This window comes from Canis lupus, chromosome 32 (assembly GCF_003254725.2).
Source record: "Canis lupus dingo isolate Sandy chromosome 32, ASM325472v2, whole genome shotgun sequence".
Lineage (NCBI taxonomy): Eukaryota > Metazoa > Chordata > Mammalia > Carnivora > Canidae > Canis > Canis lupus.
In genome coordinates, this window is record NC_064274.1 from 6,796,012 (window position 1) to 6,808,144 (window position 12,133).

Here is a 12,133-nt window from a genome sequence, read left to right on the forward strand (position 1 = left end):
CTCAAGACTCTGAGATCAAGAGTCACATGTTCTGACTGAGCCAGCCAGGCGTCCTTCATTTGTCTTGATATTAAAAATGGAATTAATTTTCTACAAGTTTACTAGGAGACAGAAAGCCAAATAAGCCTCAAAACACTCAAGAACTAATCACAAAATATTAAACTATATGCTGCTATCTGCTTAAATTCTTAAGGTTCTGGTAATACACAGAAAATCATTCAAATCTCTCTCATCACCTTCTAATCTTACTCCTATTTAAGACAATCTTGATATAGTCATTGTCTTTATGATCATATAAAATAGAAGATCTTAATGATTTGAAGCTACTAGGTCACCATGTTAAATCAATCAGCTCTAAGATTTGATTTGATTAGGAAGTCAAATTAAAAAATGATTGATCAGATTTAGAATATCAACTTTGAGTTTCACATGCATTATTGTGAATGTCCATTCATTAACTATATTCAATGATTGCATAATTTCCAAAGACATATTTTATAACCAATTCACCTTCCAACATAGGTGCCTGGTCTTGCATATACTGATTTTCTGTAGACAAAATGTAGAAGTCATTTAAACAGTACTAGCATCAAAAACATTCTAAACTCCTCATTTTGTAATTGCTTCTTCTCCATCAACCCGAAAAAGAACAAATGAATTTTATAAGGAAAAAAAATTTCTTTTTATCAAGTCACAAAAAATACCTAAGAAAATAATCAGTTTTTGGGTAAATTGAATTCATTTAGGTTGTGTCAGATTCAATTAACTCTCAATTAACTCTTAAACATCACTCTTGCTGTGGTACTTGTTTAAGAAAAAATTTTGTTCCTGCCTATTTAAAATAATATTTCCCTGTCTGCATGGATTTTTTTCCCCCTACTATTTGATCAATAATACCACTGGGGGTGTGTGTGTGTGGTGGAGAGCATTTTGTACTACTTAAAGCTGTCAATCAAAATCAACTGAGGATCTTGTTAAAATGCAGATTCTAATTCACCAGGTATAGGGAAAGGCCTGAGATTCTATTGTTCCAGGTAGCTCCCAAGTAATGCCAATGCTTTGCTGGGCAAAGCCCTCTTTTAGTAGGGATTTAAATAACGATGGGAGGCTTTCTACACTGTCCTGCCAGACTTCAGCACTGTACTTATTAAAGAAAAGAATATCAGACAATCTTAGCAAGGTAGTGCCACTTTACTGCCAGATTTGGGAGGCAACTGGGGGCAGCCGCATCCTGATGAAACTGTAATTTTATGGAATTCATGTCAAACTATGAATATGAAGATAAATGACAATAGGCCAGTAAATATGTAACCATTTTATATGGTCTTTTCTGTAAGAATATATGGATTTGCAGACTGTTTAGTACAGGTCTTCCAAAAACCACTTAGGAGAACTGAAGTTTCTGGCAGTGGACAAGAGGAAAAAAGGCTGAAAACTAACACAGCAATGCCAAAATGGTCAGATATTCAGGGTCAGGCCAGGCCCAATCTCAAATCAAAAGTATGCAGTGGAGGTAGATTATATTCACATATCTATAACTACGGAAATTCACCTCTCTTCCCCTAGGGATAGAGGAACCAAAAGAATACAGCAATTAATTACAGAGTCCAATTTAGTTTGAGCTCTATCAAGCAGCACATGCCTCAGAGAAATTGTGAGGTGGGAGAGGTAATCCCTAGCTTGAAATCTGTGTGGAGTTTTGAACAGATGTTTTCTATAAAATATGGCTCCTAATGCAAGCCAACTTCTTCATAAAAGCTTAACTAAAAAAAAAAAAAAAAAAAAAAAAAAAAGGCTTACCTAAAGAAAGAAGTGATCAAAGACTTCCTATTTTTTATAAATGATTTTCCATTTTTGCCTTATGTGACAATTTTACAACCTAACTCCTCAGGCAAGATATAACTTCATAGCACTACAGACAGTAAAGCCCTGGGAGTCACTGTGTGTGCATTATTACAGAGGACTGACCTGATACACAACTACAGATGTACTCTCTAGCATATGACTTCTACTTCTGGGTGGAGGAAGTCCGTATATTACAAACCTAAAGTACCAGAAATACCTTGGCCTTGACCCTTTTCTAATCAGAAAGTAGTTTCAACAGTATGTCTTCCTCTCCTGCCCCATGAGAGGCAAGAGGAGATGATAGCAGTTTCCCCTCTAACTTCTCATGGCAGTGACTCAAACCCTGGGAGGGTATCCTGAAAATTCACAAACTTACTAGCACAAAAAAGTTTGGGGAGCAACTTCATAGGACTCCTTGGTAAAATGACTCCAAATTTATAATGAAATTAAATCAAATTCAAAATTAGGAATGACACTTCATCAAAATTAGAAACAAAAAGCCTTGCAACAGGAATGGATAGCCAATGGGCTAGCTCACATAACTTGAGGTGCAGATGTCTTGTTGAATAGGAAGTAACAGTTGTACAATAATCAAAATCCTCCCTCAAAGTATGTCTAAATCCTCCCAACCTCAAACTATGCAATATATTTATCCATATGCTTTATTTCAGCCCAGATAATCCTCATTCAAATCTCTTATCACTTCAGTGCAGTTTTGTCTCAGCTAGAACTCTAACCCTTTTCCATCTTTTTGCTTTTATGTCTTTAAATTGACTGTTTAAATATGACTTTTTAAAAACATAATTAAATTGACCTCTATAAATACACTTTAATAGCCACATTAGATAAAGCAAGCTACATGAACACTGTAAGTATCACTAGGAAACAGTATTATTGACATGCAAAATCAGACTCCTGGTCAACATTTTAAAAAACCAACACAGTGTACTCATTTAGAAAAATCAATACAGCATAGTCTAATCTTGGACATAATTCTCTCATAAAACTGAAAAGATGATATTTTTTACTTCTTGAAAAAAGATGATAAATCTCTTAACACTTTTTAATATATGATATGACTCTAAAGGGCATGAAAAATGGTTCACGGTATAAGGCTAAGAAACTATAAGGGGACACCTAAGCAGCTCAGTTGGTTAATGTCTGCTCTTGATTTTGGCTCAGGTCATCTTGGTCATGAGATTGAGCCTCATATTGATATCTGAGCTGGGCATGGAGCCTGTTTAAGATTCTCTCCTTCTCCCTCCACCCCTCCTCCTCGGCTTATGCTCTCTTGCATTCACTCTCTAGAAAAAAAAAAAAAAATCACAACAACTCTAAGATGTAAAATGGTATGTGTTTGTAGAAGAGTCTGCTTCAGATTCTTTCTCCTTCCCCCTCTCCGCCTCTCTGCTTGTATACTCTCTCTCTCAAAGGAATTAATATCATGATTTCAATTTTTCAGAATAAAAAAAAAACAACAAAAAAACAGAAAACAGCAAATGTTGGTGTAGATGTGGAAAACAGTATAACAGTTCCTCAAAAAGTTAAATACTGAACTAAATATTGAATTTGATCCAGCAATTCAATTTCTGGTTACATACCCAAAAGAACTGAAAGCAAAGACTTGAACAGATATTTGTATACCCATGTTCAAGTAGCATTATTCACAATAGCTAAAATGCCCATGTGCAGATAAACGGATAAACAAAATGTGGTATATACATACAGTGAAATATTATTCAGCTTTAAAGGAAAGAAATTCTGATACATGCTACAATATGGATGAATTTTGGAGAGAGTGAAGTAAGCCATTACAAAAGTACAAATATTGTGATTCTAATTATACAAGATACCTAGAGTAGTTAAATTTACAGAGACAGAGTAGAAGAGTGATTACCAGGGGCTGGCGGAGTAGGGAGTACATAGTTTCAGTGTGGGACGACAAAAATGTCCTAGACATAGATAGTGGTTACGGTTTTTCAGCAATGTGAATGTACTTAACGTCACTGAAGTATATATTTAAAAATTATGTTAGTATGTTTTACCACATCAAAAATATTTTTAATATATGCATACAGACATACATATAGGTATGTATATAGGTATATGAAGGGAATAAATAAGCCTATATTAGTGCTTATATTTGGGTGGTAGAATTATAGGTAATTAAAATTTTATTCTTTAAAAATCCTAAAAAAAAAAAAATCCTATAGTGAAAAATGAATAAAACTCAAGGAAAAATTAATTTAAAAACTGAATACAGGGCAGCCCCGGTAGTGCAGAGGTTTAGCGCCGCCTGCAGCCCAGGGCGTGATCCTGGAGACCCTGGGTCGAGTCCCACGTCAGGCTCTCTGCATGGAGCCTGCTTCTCCCTCTGCCTGTGTCTCTGCCCTTCTCTCTCTCTGTGTCTCTCATGAATAAATAAATAAAATCTTTAAAAAAAAAAACAACTGAACACAGCATGGTATTGGAGACCCTTATCCACCTTAGTGTAGGGATCAATTCTCCACAGTGTCTTTGGGAAAAAAAAGAGGGAACTATTTGGTTTTACCTATAGGAGTGGAGTTACATACTATCTTTATTTGAATTCCACCTCTTATTGAGAACCTTCTTAGGTATTCTTTCAGAAGCATAATGTGGGATCTATACTTTGGCTAATATACTTCTCAGTGGATTCATAGAAAATTATTAGTGGTATGGAGACTTTGGCTAGAAGACAATTTGAGACAGAGAGAACAGACCATCCTTCTGTATCTCCCCTGTCCTCTATAAGCCTAGCATGTCACATTAAAAACAAAAGGGGTTAGGGCGCCAGGGTGGCAGAGCCAGTTAAGCATCAGACTCTTGGTTCAGCTCGGGCCATGATCTCACGGTAGTCATGGGATCAAGCCCTGCAACGGACTCCAGCTCAATGTGGAGTCAGCTTCAGATTCTCTCCTTACGCCGCTCCCCCTCCTTGCTCATATACTCTCTCTCAAAGGAATAAATAAAATGTTTAAAAAACAAAAGGATCACAGAATTAAAAATTTAAGTTTAGAAATACATGAATCCTTGAGGTCATCTTCCAATGATACAAGATAAAACTCAATTACCTAAAGAAAAGTAATGAGAGGTTATCTTGTTCCTTCCATTTACTTAAAAGGTTAAAACCAAGTACTTATAATTTGAGTAAGGAGTGTTTATGAAAATTTAAAAAGATTTTTTTCAGGACACTGTTTTGTGAAAATATGTAACATTATGTCCCTTCAAGACTACTGTATTTGACAAAGCACAAGACTACATACCTAAATTAAATTTTCCAATTGTTTAACAAAATCAATAATGTTCAAAGACAATTTCATGACAGCATGAAGGCCATTTTACCAGAAAACAATTAAAAAAAATTTTTTTTATTAATTTGAGAGACAGAGACAGAGATAGCAACAGAGAACACAAGCGGAGCGGAGGGAGAAGCAGGCTCCTGGATGAGCAGGGAGCCCGACTTGGGATCATGACATGAATCAAAGGCAGATGCTTCATCGGCTTAGTCACCCAGGCACCCCAACAATGTTTTTAGTAAAATCCTAAGGCCTTCATATATGAAAGTGCTCTCCCTTAGTAATAAGCCTACATTAACTCAGGAGCGGGGGGGGGGGGGGGAGTTGACAGGCAGTATCCTAATTATAGTAAGAGAGTAAAACAGAGAAAACTTCCTGCTTTGTCAAAGTGTTGCACCATTGAAAGGACACTGTACTATCCTAACTTAGGCTGTTGTTACTTTATGTCTAGAAATGAGAGAGGCCTCATTTTCTTGCTTCTGATTCTACCATGCTGCCTACAATCTTTTTTTTTTTTTAAGATTTTATTTATTTATTCATGAGAGACACACACACACACACAGAGGCAGAGACATACGCAGAGGGAGAAGCAGGCTCCATGCAGGGAGCCCGATGTGGGACTCGATCCCGGGACTCCAGGATCACGCCCTGGGCTGAAGGCAGGCGCTAAACCGCTAAGCCACCCAGGGGTCCCCCACAATCTATTTTGTAGGACCACCACCTCCAGATTAACCTCCCTTCAAGTACCACTTATATCATGCCTTTCAGCAGTTCAAATCCCTTCATAAAAACCCTTCTATCTTAATCTATGAATTTATAAACATCTTGCCCTGGCATTTAAGGCTTTCCAAAATTTGGCTTAAATATAAATTTTAGGGGCAGCCTAGGTGGCTCAGCAGTTTAGTGCCACCTTCAGCCCAGGGCATGGCCCTGGAGACCCGGGATCAAGTCCCATGTCGGGCTCCCTGCATGGAGCCTGCTTCTCCCTCTGCCTGTGTCTCTGCCTTTCTCTCTCTCTCTCTCTGTGTCTCTCATGAATAAATAAAATCTTTAAAAAAAATATATATATATATATATAAATTTTATGTTCCAACTTATAACAAAGCTATGTGCTGTTCACTAGAAACATACCATCCTTTTCTGCTTCCCTACTCTGCCATGAGTAATTCTGATTATAGACCAAACAAGTACTCATTAAGAATTTACTGAATGAATGTTTTGATGATTGCAACATTAGTTTCCCTGAGCCTCAGGCATGTAATTTTGTGGTTCACTAATAGTTATAGGCCTTGCAAATCCTAGTGTCTGTCAAGAATTATTCACTGGACAAATGGAATTTCCAAATCCTGTAGAGAACCATGATACGAACTAAGACACATAAGGATAAAGATAAAATTTTCAGTCACAATTATTTGTATACCATAAACAAAATTTTTAGAAAATAAAAAAATAAAATATGGTAAAGCTTAAATTAACTATTAATTAAAATACAAGAGACTATTAACATGCAAGAGGGTAACAAAGCAGCTGGCTTAGTACATGCTGAATACTGAAAAATGTTTGCTTCTTCTTCCTATTAGTAACTGTTTCTCAGCCAGGTTAGAACATTCTGTTACTTTGTATATAAGCAAAGTATTTCGAGGTCAAATACACTTTTGCTTAAGGAGAAAAAAAATACCCATGCAAAGTATTTCGAGGCCAAATACACTTTTGCTTAAGGAGAAAAAAAATACCCATGCAAATATTTAACTTAGATGATGAAAAAGTGACAAATGCCTAAAACAGAGTTGTTATATGATTTTTGTAATTCCAAACTGATAACTAAGTACTTCTATTGTTTACGTCAGTCAGGACTACACCATCTGGTAAAGAATGAACTCAGGCTTTGAAGACTGAGGGACCCGAGTTTGTATCTCAACTTGGAGACTCTTACCATGCAACCATGAGTTTAACTCCTAGGAAACTAAGTTTTTTCACATCAATTAAAAAAATATATATATTTGTTTCTCATGGTTCTGAGAATTAAATAAGAAAATATATGGCAAATGATGGTACATGTCCAACGTATGTTCAATAAGTGATAATTCATCTCCCTATTTCCCTGCATCACTTTTAAGTGGGGATTTTCTGGAACCCCAATCTTTCTTTTTTTTTTTTTGAACCCCAATCTTTCAATCAAGAACTCTACTGTCCAACTATTCAGAATGGATTTTGTTCTCACTCATTGAGGTTTTAGAAGGTAATTTTTTGACCTCTACAATTGAATTAGCACTCCTCTCTAAAATATCAACCTATTTAACTGTTTATATTGAACATTAAATTTTATTTGTGCAGCAAAGGATGATATGGATATTGTGTGTGTGTGTAAGTGATTTCTGGTACTTGGAGTTTATTTTATGTATTAGAGAAGAGAGGAGATAGGTATATAATCCTGGATCCATAAGACTTTGTTAGAAAAGAATACTTCCTCAATAGATCCTATTTTATGATAAGTGTTATCAGTAATTACAGCTATTGCTTAAAAGAATATATATATATACTTGATTCCCCAAAAGCAACTTCAGTATTAGAAGCAAAGAAAGATTCATTCATCTCTTTGCCCCTCTAGTTCAAAAATATCAGTTATAATCTAAAAGGGAAACTATTTTCAAATACCAACAGGCACAGAGCTCTAATTCTGAGTCAGGTTTTGTGTAATCACAGCAAATTTTACAGTCACTATTCTCAAATGTTTTAATATATTAATCCATTTAATCTTCTTCATAAGCTTATGAATAGGTATTGTTATTATTCTGAGGAAATGGAGGCTTGAAGAAGTTTAAGTAACTAAGTGAAGCTGGATTACAAACCCAGAAGTCAAATTTCAAAGCCTGCATTCTTAACCAATATGGTTAGTGGTTCTTTACCCTGATTCATTGATCCCTTTTTATACCACATGCTTTTGAGGCCCCTATTACTATCCCCGAATGAAAATCAGATAATATAACCTACCCATAAAAAAATCAATTAAATGCTTTTATTGTAATATGATATAAAAAGAATTTACAAAATTATTTCACCATAAAAATAATTCAAAATAATGATTTAATTAGAAAATTTTAGGTACAACTATACTGTTAGACTATCTATCAATCTAATCCTTGAAATTCCCAAGATGTCTGGATGGTATTGTCTTAATGAAGAACTGCTGCACTACTATGCACTGACCTTCTACCATCTTAGGGATCCTCTCTGTCAGAGTTGTGTTCTCTCACTTTTTTCCTTTAGATAAGCATATCAAGATGCCTCATTTTTAGAAATAAACATAAAATTATGTACACTCTCATTAAGATGCTATACTATTTAATCTCCACGAGAGAATTTAAGGCACAGAATAATTTTAAAAATTGAAAACTTTTCAGTAAAAACAGAACAAAGTTCTGCTATAAAGAAATTAATTTCAATTAAATCTAGTTCTGACTACCACTTATCTTGCCAATTAATTTCTTATATTTACCTTAAAGTCAGTGGCAGATTATATACTCTTACCCTTTTGGAGTTCTAAAGCTTTCCTCGTTTCGTAACTAAAGTTCATTATGGGACGATCACACTTTTAGAAATCGTTTTAGAATTTGTTATAAAAACTCAATCAACACCTCAGATTACTCAGTTCACAAAGAGTTAGACATAATACCCTTCCATCCACCCACGTGTTCATGAAAAAATAAAGGAGGGAGCCAAACCAAATCCCTTTCAAGCGCAGACCTGTTCTTTGCGACGCAGGCAGCTCGCTGGCAGCAGGCAGTGTACCTGTTGTTCCAGAAGGCAGTGCGTAAGCTGAAGATGATGGTGGAGCTCCTGGTCCGCCATGCTGGAAGGATGCTCCAGAGGAAGGGGGAGGAGGGAAAGCAGCAGCAGAGCTGGAGGTAGCTGGAGAGGCCTGGTGCTGTGTTGCATACAACTGAGACTGCCCAGAATAGGAAGAAGCGGGAGATATGTAAGGGGTGTTAGGGTAAGCATTTGAAGCAGAAGGAGCAACAGGCTGCTGAGGTCGATACATTGTTGACCCCCCTGTTCCGAAGGAATACTGCTGGGCTGGTTGATAAGCTACACCAAGGAGAAGAAACAGAAATTTTAATTAGTTTTAGGACTATTCAGATAGCAATAAAAAACCCCAAAGTTATTTCATTCTATGGGAATTATTTTCATCATTATTATTATTATTTTTTTTCATCATTATTTTTCTAACAATAAGCTACAACCAAACATTAACACTTACATGTTTTGCTTTTAATACCCTGGATATCCTTAAATAATACTAAAAGTCATTGGATCCAATATTTGAAACCTGCCATCTTCAGACTGCTTTTGGCATGAAAATCTTTGAGGGGCACCTGGGTGGCTCAGGCAGTTGAGCATTTGCCTTTGGATCAGGTCATGATCCCAAGTGTCCTGGGATAGAGCCCTGCATCGGGCTCCCTGCTCAACAGGGAGTCTGTTTCTCCCTCTCTCTTCCCCTCCCCCCCCAACTCATCCTTTCTCTCTCTTTCTCAAATGAATAAATAAAATCTTTAAAAAAACCCAAAATCTTTGAATCATTAGGCCCAAGAATTGCAAGACTGATCCTTTGCTGAGACTTCCTGTTCTGGGAAAAGGCTGCAGTGACACCTACTAGCCACCAGATGGAACAATGCAGGAATTACACATTCAAAGTACTTCCACTTACAGTAAATTACAGGGGCTTTGGTGGCAACTCAACATCTCCCCCACTATAAGAATTGTAGGGTGAGCACTATTGTTATGAATCAAATACCTTCTCCAACATCTGGCAATATCATCAGCTACTCAAATTGTGACTTTGAGCATAGTTCCAGATTAATAGCCAATTCAGAGAGTCAGACAAAACAATTACTATATAATAATTTATATACTGTACATTGTTGGTTAGTAAGTTTTCAGGCAGTCAGTTAACATTTTGATGCAAAAATCTGAGCCCAGATTATAGAATACTATCATATTCTTCATGACCCGGGGTAGGTATGGACTTCTACAGAATAAATCTACTAGAAACTGTACTTATTTTTCTCTGAAGAGAGCACTTTCATGAGTGAAAAGTTGTGTCAAATGTGTATTCATGTTAAGTATGAATGGAACATTCATTTTAGCACAGAATGTGCTTATTCGGATTAGTTCTTACTAGGCAGTGACCTCTTGCTTTTGCAATAGTTGTTAAGTCACATAATTTTCCCCTTGGAGATTTTTTTCTCAATTAAATTTTAAAAAAGTGGCGATATTCTCTAAGTGCAAATATTTTCTGAAAAACAAAAGCCAATGGCGGGGACATGTCACTATTACACACTTGTCAAAATTCATAGAATGTTCAATACCAACAGTGAACCCTAAAGTAAACTATGAATTGTGGGTGATAATGATGTGTCACTGTAGGTTCATTAACTGTAACAAATGTACCACTGGGGTGCAGACTGTTGACACTGGAGGAGGTTGTGCATGGGGGCAGGAAAGATACTGGAACTTTCTTACTCTCCACTCAAACTTGCCATCTAAAACTGCTCTGAAATAAAGCCTATATTTCTTAAAAAGATAATATAAGTGGAAAACAACAAAAACAAATTCCCTTGGAACCATTTTTCCAAAAATAGTTTGTGTCATCTTGCTTAAAGGAAAAGAATATGCAACCAATCATTTCAAAAATTCTATTTTTTTATACCTAAGTCATGGGACAATTCACTATCCTTAGTAATTGCTCAGGAACAGGAGCCAACTGTTTTGAATGGACTGACACAGGAGCTCTTTCCTGGCATGTTGATTCAGGATGCTTCCTAAGGAAACCATCTTTCTTTCTCTCAAGTCCTAACACAGAATGGTTCTTTCTTTACTTGTTAAAACTGATTGGATCATGGTTTTGGAGCTCTAAAGTGAACAGTTTCGACATTAGGATAAGACATGCTGCTGCACAAGGACTTCAGGGTTGCACTACTTACGCTGTGGCTGTGGATAAGGTGGTACCTGGGTGTGCATATGACCTGGAGATGTGGGAAGTTGAGCTGTGGCAGTATTTGGGTTAACATTTCCATGCATTATAAAACCTGGAGGTGGAGGATTTTCTCCCTAGAGAATGAGAATATGATAAAAAGGAGGATTACATTTGGAACCAATAATCTTTCCAGATGGTTTTATAATCCCTGAAATGGAATTATGTTTCTTTTAAAAACTTTATTGTGTAAGAAATACTGCATTTTGCATTCTATCCTCTTTAGAACACATCTGAGCAACATAGTCTAAGTGATTTAGAGATTGAACAGGTCCAATGTAATAACTGTAATGAAAAGCAACGGATGCTAATAACTTCATAAAATAGTGTCAGTGTTATTTATAATAAGTCACCAGGATTTTCCATCTCTACTAAATTCCATCCACTACTCCACACTTTGGAAATATAAGCATAAATGCCACAAGGGAGCTTTCGCTTCTCTTCAATTTCTGCAAATGCTCAAAAACAAAGAAGAAAGAAAAAAGAAAATCTTCAGTGAAATCAGATTTAAACCTTTGTTAGAACTTCAGTTGGTATTTTTCTAGCAGAAGTCAATTTAAAACTGCAAAAGGAGAGGGATAAGAAAATAAATGAATTGTCCTAAAACCTGCTTCTTGCATCCTAAAGCATTAAAAAATGCAATAAGCAGGCAGACAGATGGGGAGAGGGGAACTTAAAAAAAGGGGGGGGGTAGAGAATTTTTAACTATATATATTTAGGTGAGCGGAATTTTGCTCAAAGATGAATAATGAAGGATATACCTGTGTGTCAGAGGGAGAGGCTGCAGGTGGATGGCTGGGAAGGGCGGTAGGAGTTTTGTTACTCCAGGTAGTGACAGTAGGGGCAATTCTAACCTGAATTGAACAAAGAAATACCAATCACAGAAAATAAAAAATAAAAATGTTAGAAGAAGAAAAAAAAAACCCAAGAGGCATTAATA

At 36.2% G+C, this 12,133-nt stretch overlaps 1 protein-coding gene across 24 annotated transcripts in view; it reads right to left on the bottom strand.

The window, feature by feature from the left end:
- The window catches only part of SEC31A (SEC31 homolog A, COPII coat complex component), a 79,733-nt gene that overhangs the window by 13,582 nt on the left and 54,018 nt on the right, over positions 1-12,133 (bottom strand). For 4 of the 24 annotated variants that reach the window (XM_025426161.3, XM_049104982.1, XM_025426113.3 and 1 more), the window contains 4 exons: positions 11,955-12,047; positions 11,144-11,270; positions 8,907-9,248; positions 511-549 (listed from right to left, as the gene is read on the bottom strand). In XM_025426161.3, coding sequence (XP_025281946.1) covers positions 511-549; positions 8,907-9,248; positions 11,144-11,270; positions 11,955-12,047 — 601 coding nt within the window. The remainder of the gene's footprint in view (positions 1-510; positions 550-8,906; positions 9,249-11,143; positions 11,271-11,954; positions 12,048-12,133) is intronic. The other 20 variants (XM_049104986.1, XM_025426181.3, XM_049104987.1 and 17 more) reach the window with 8 other exon arrangements.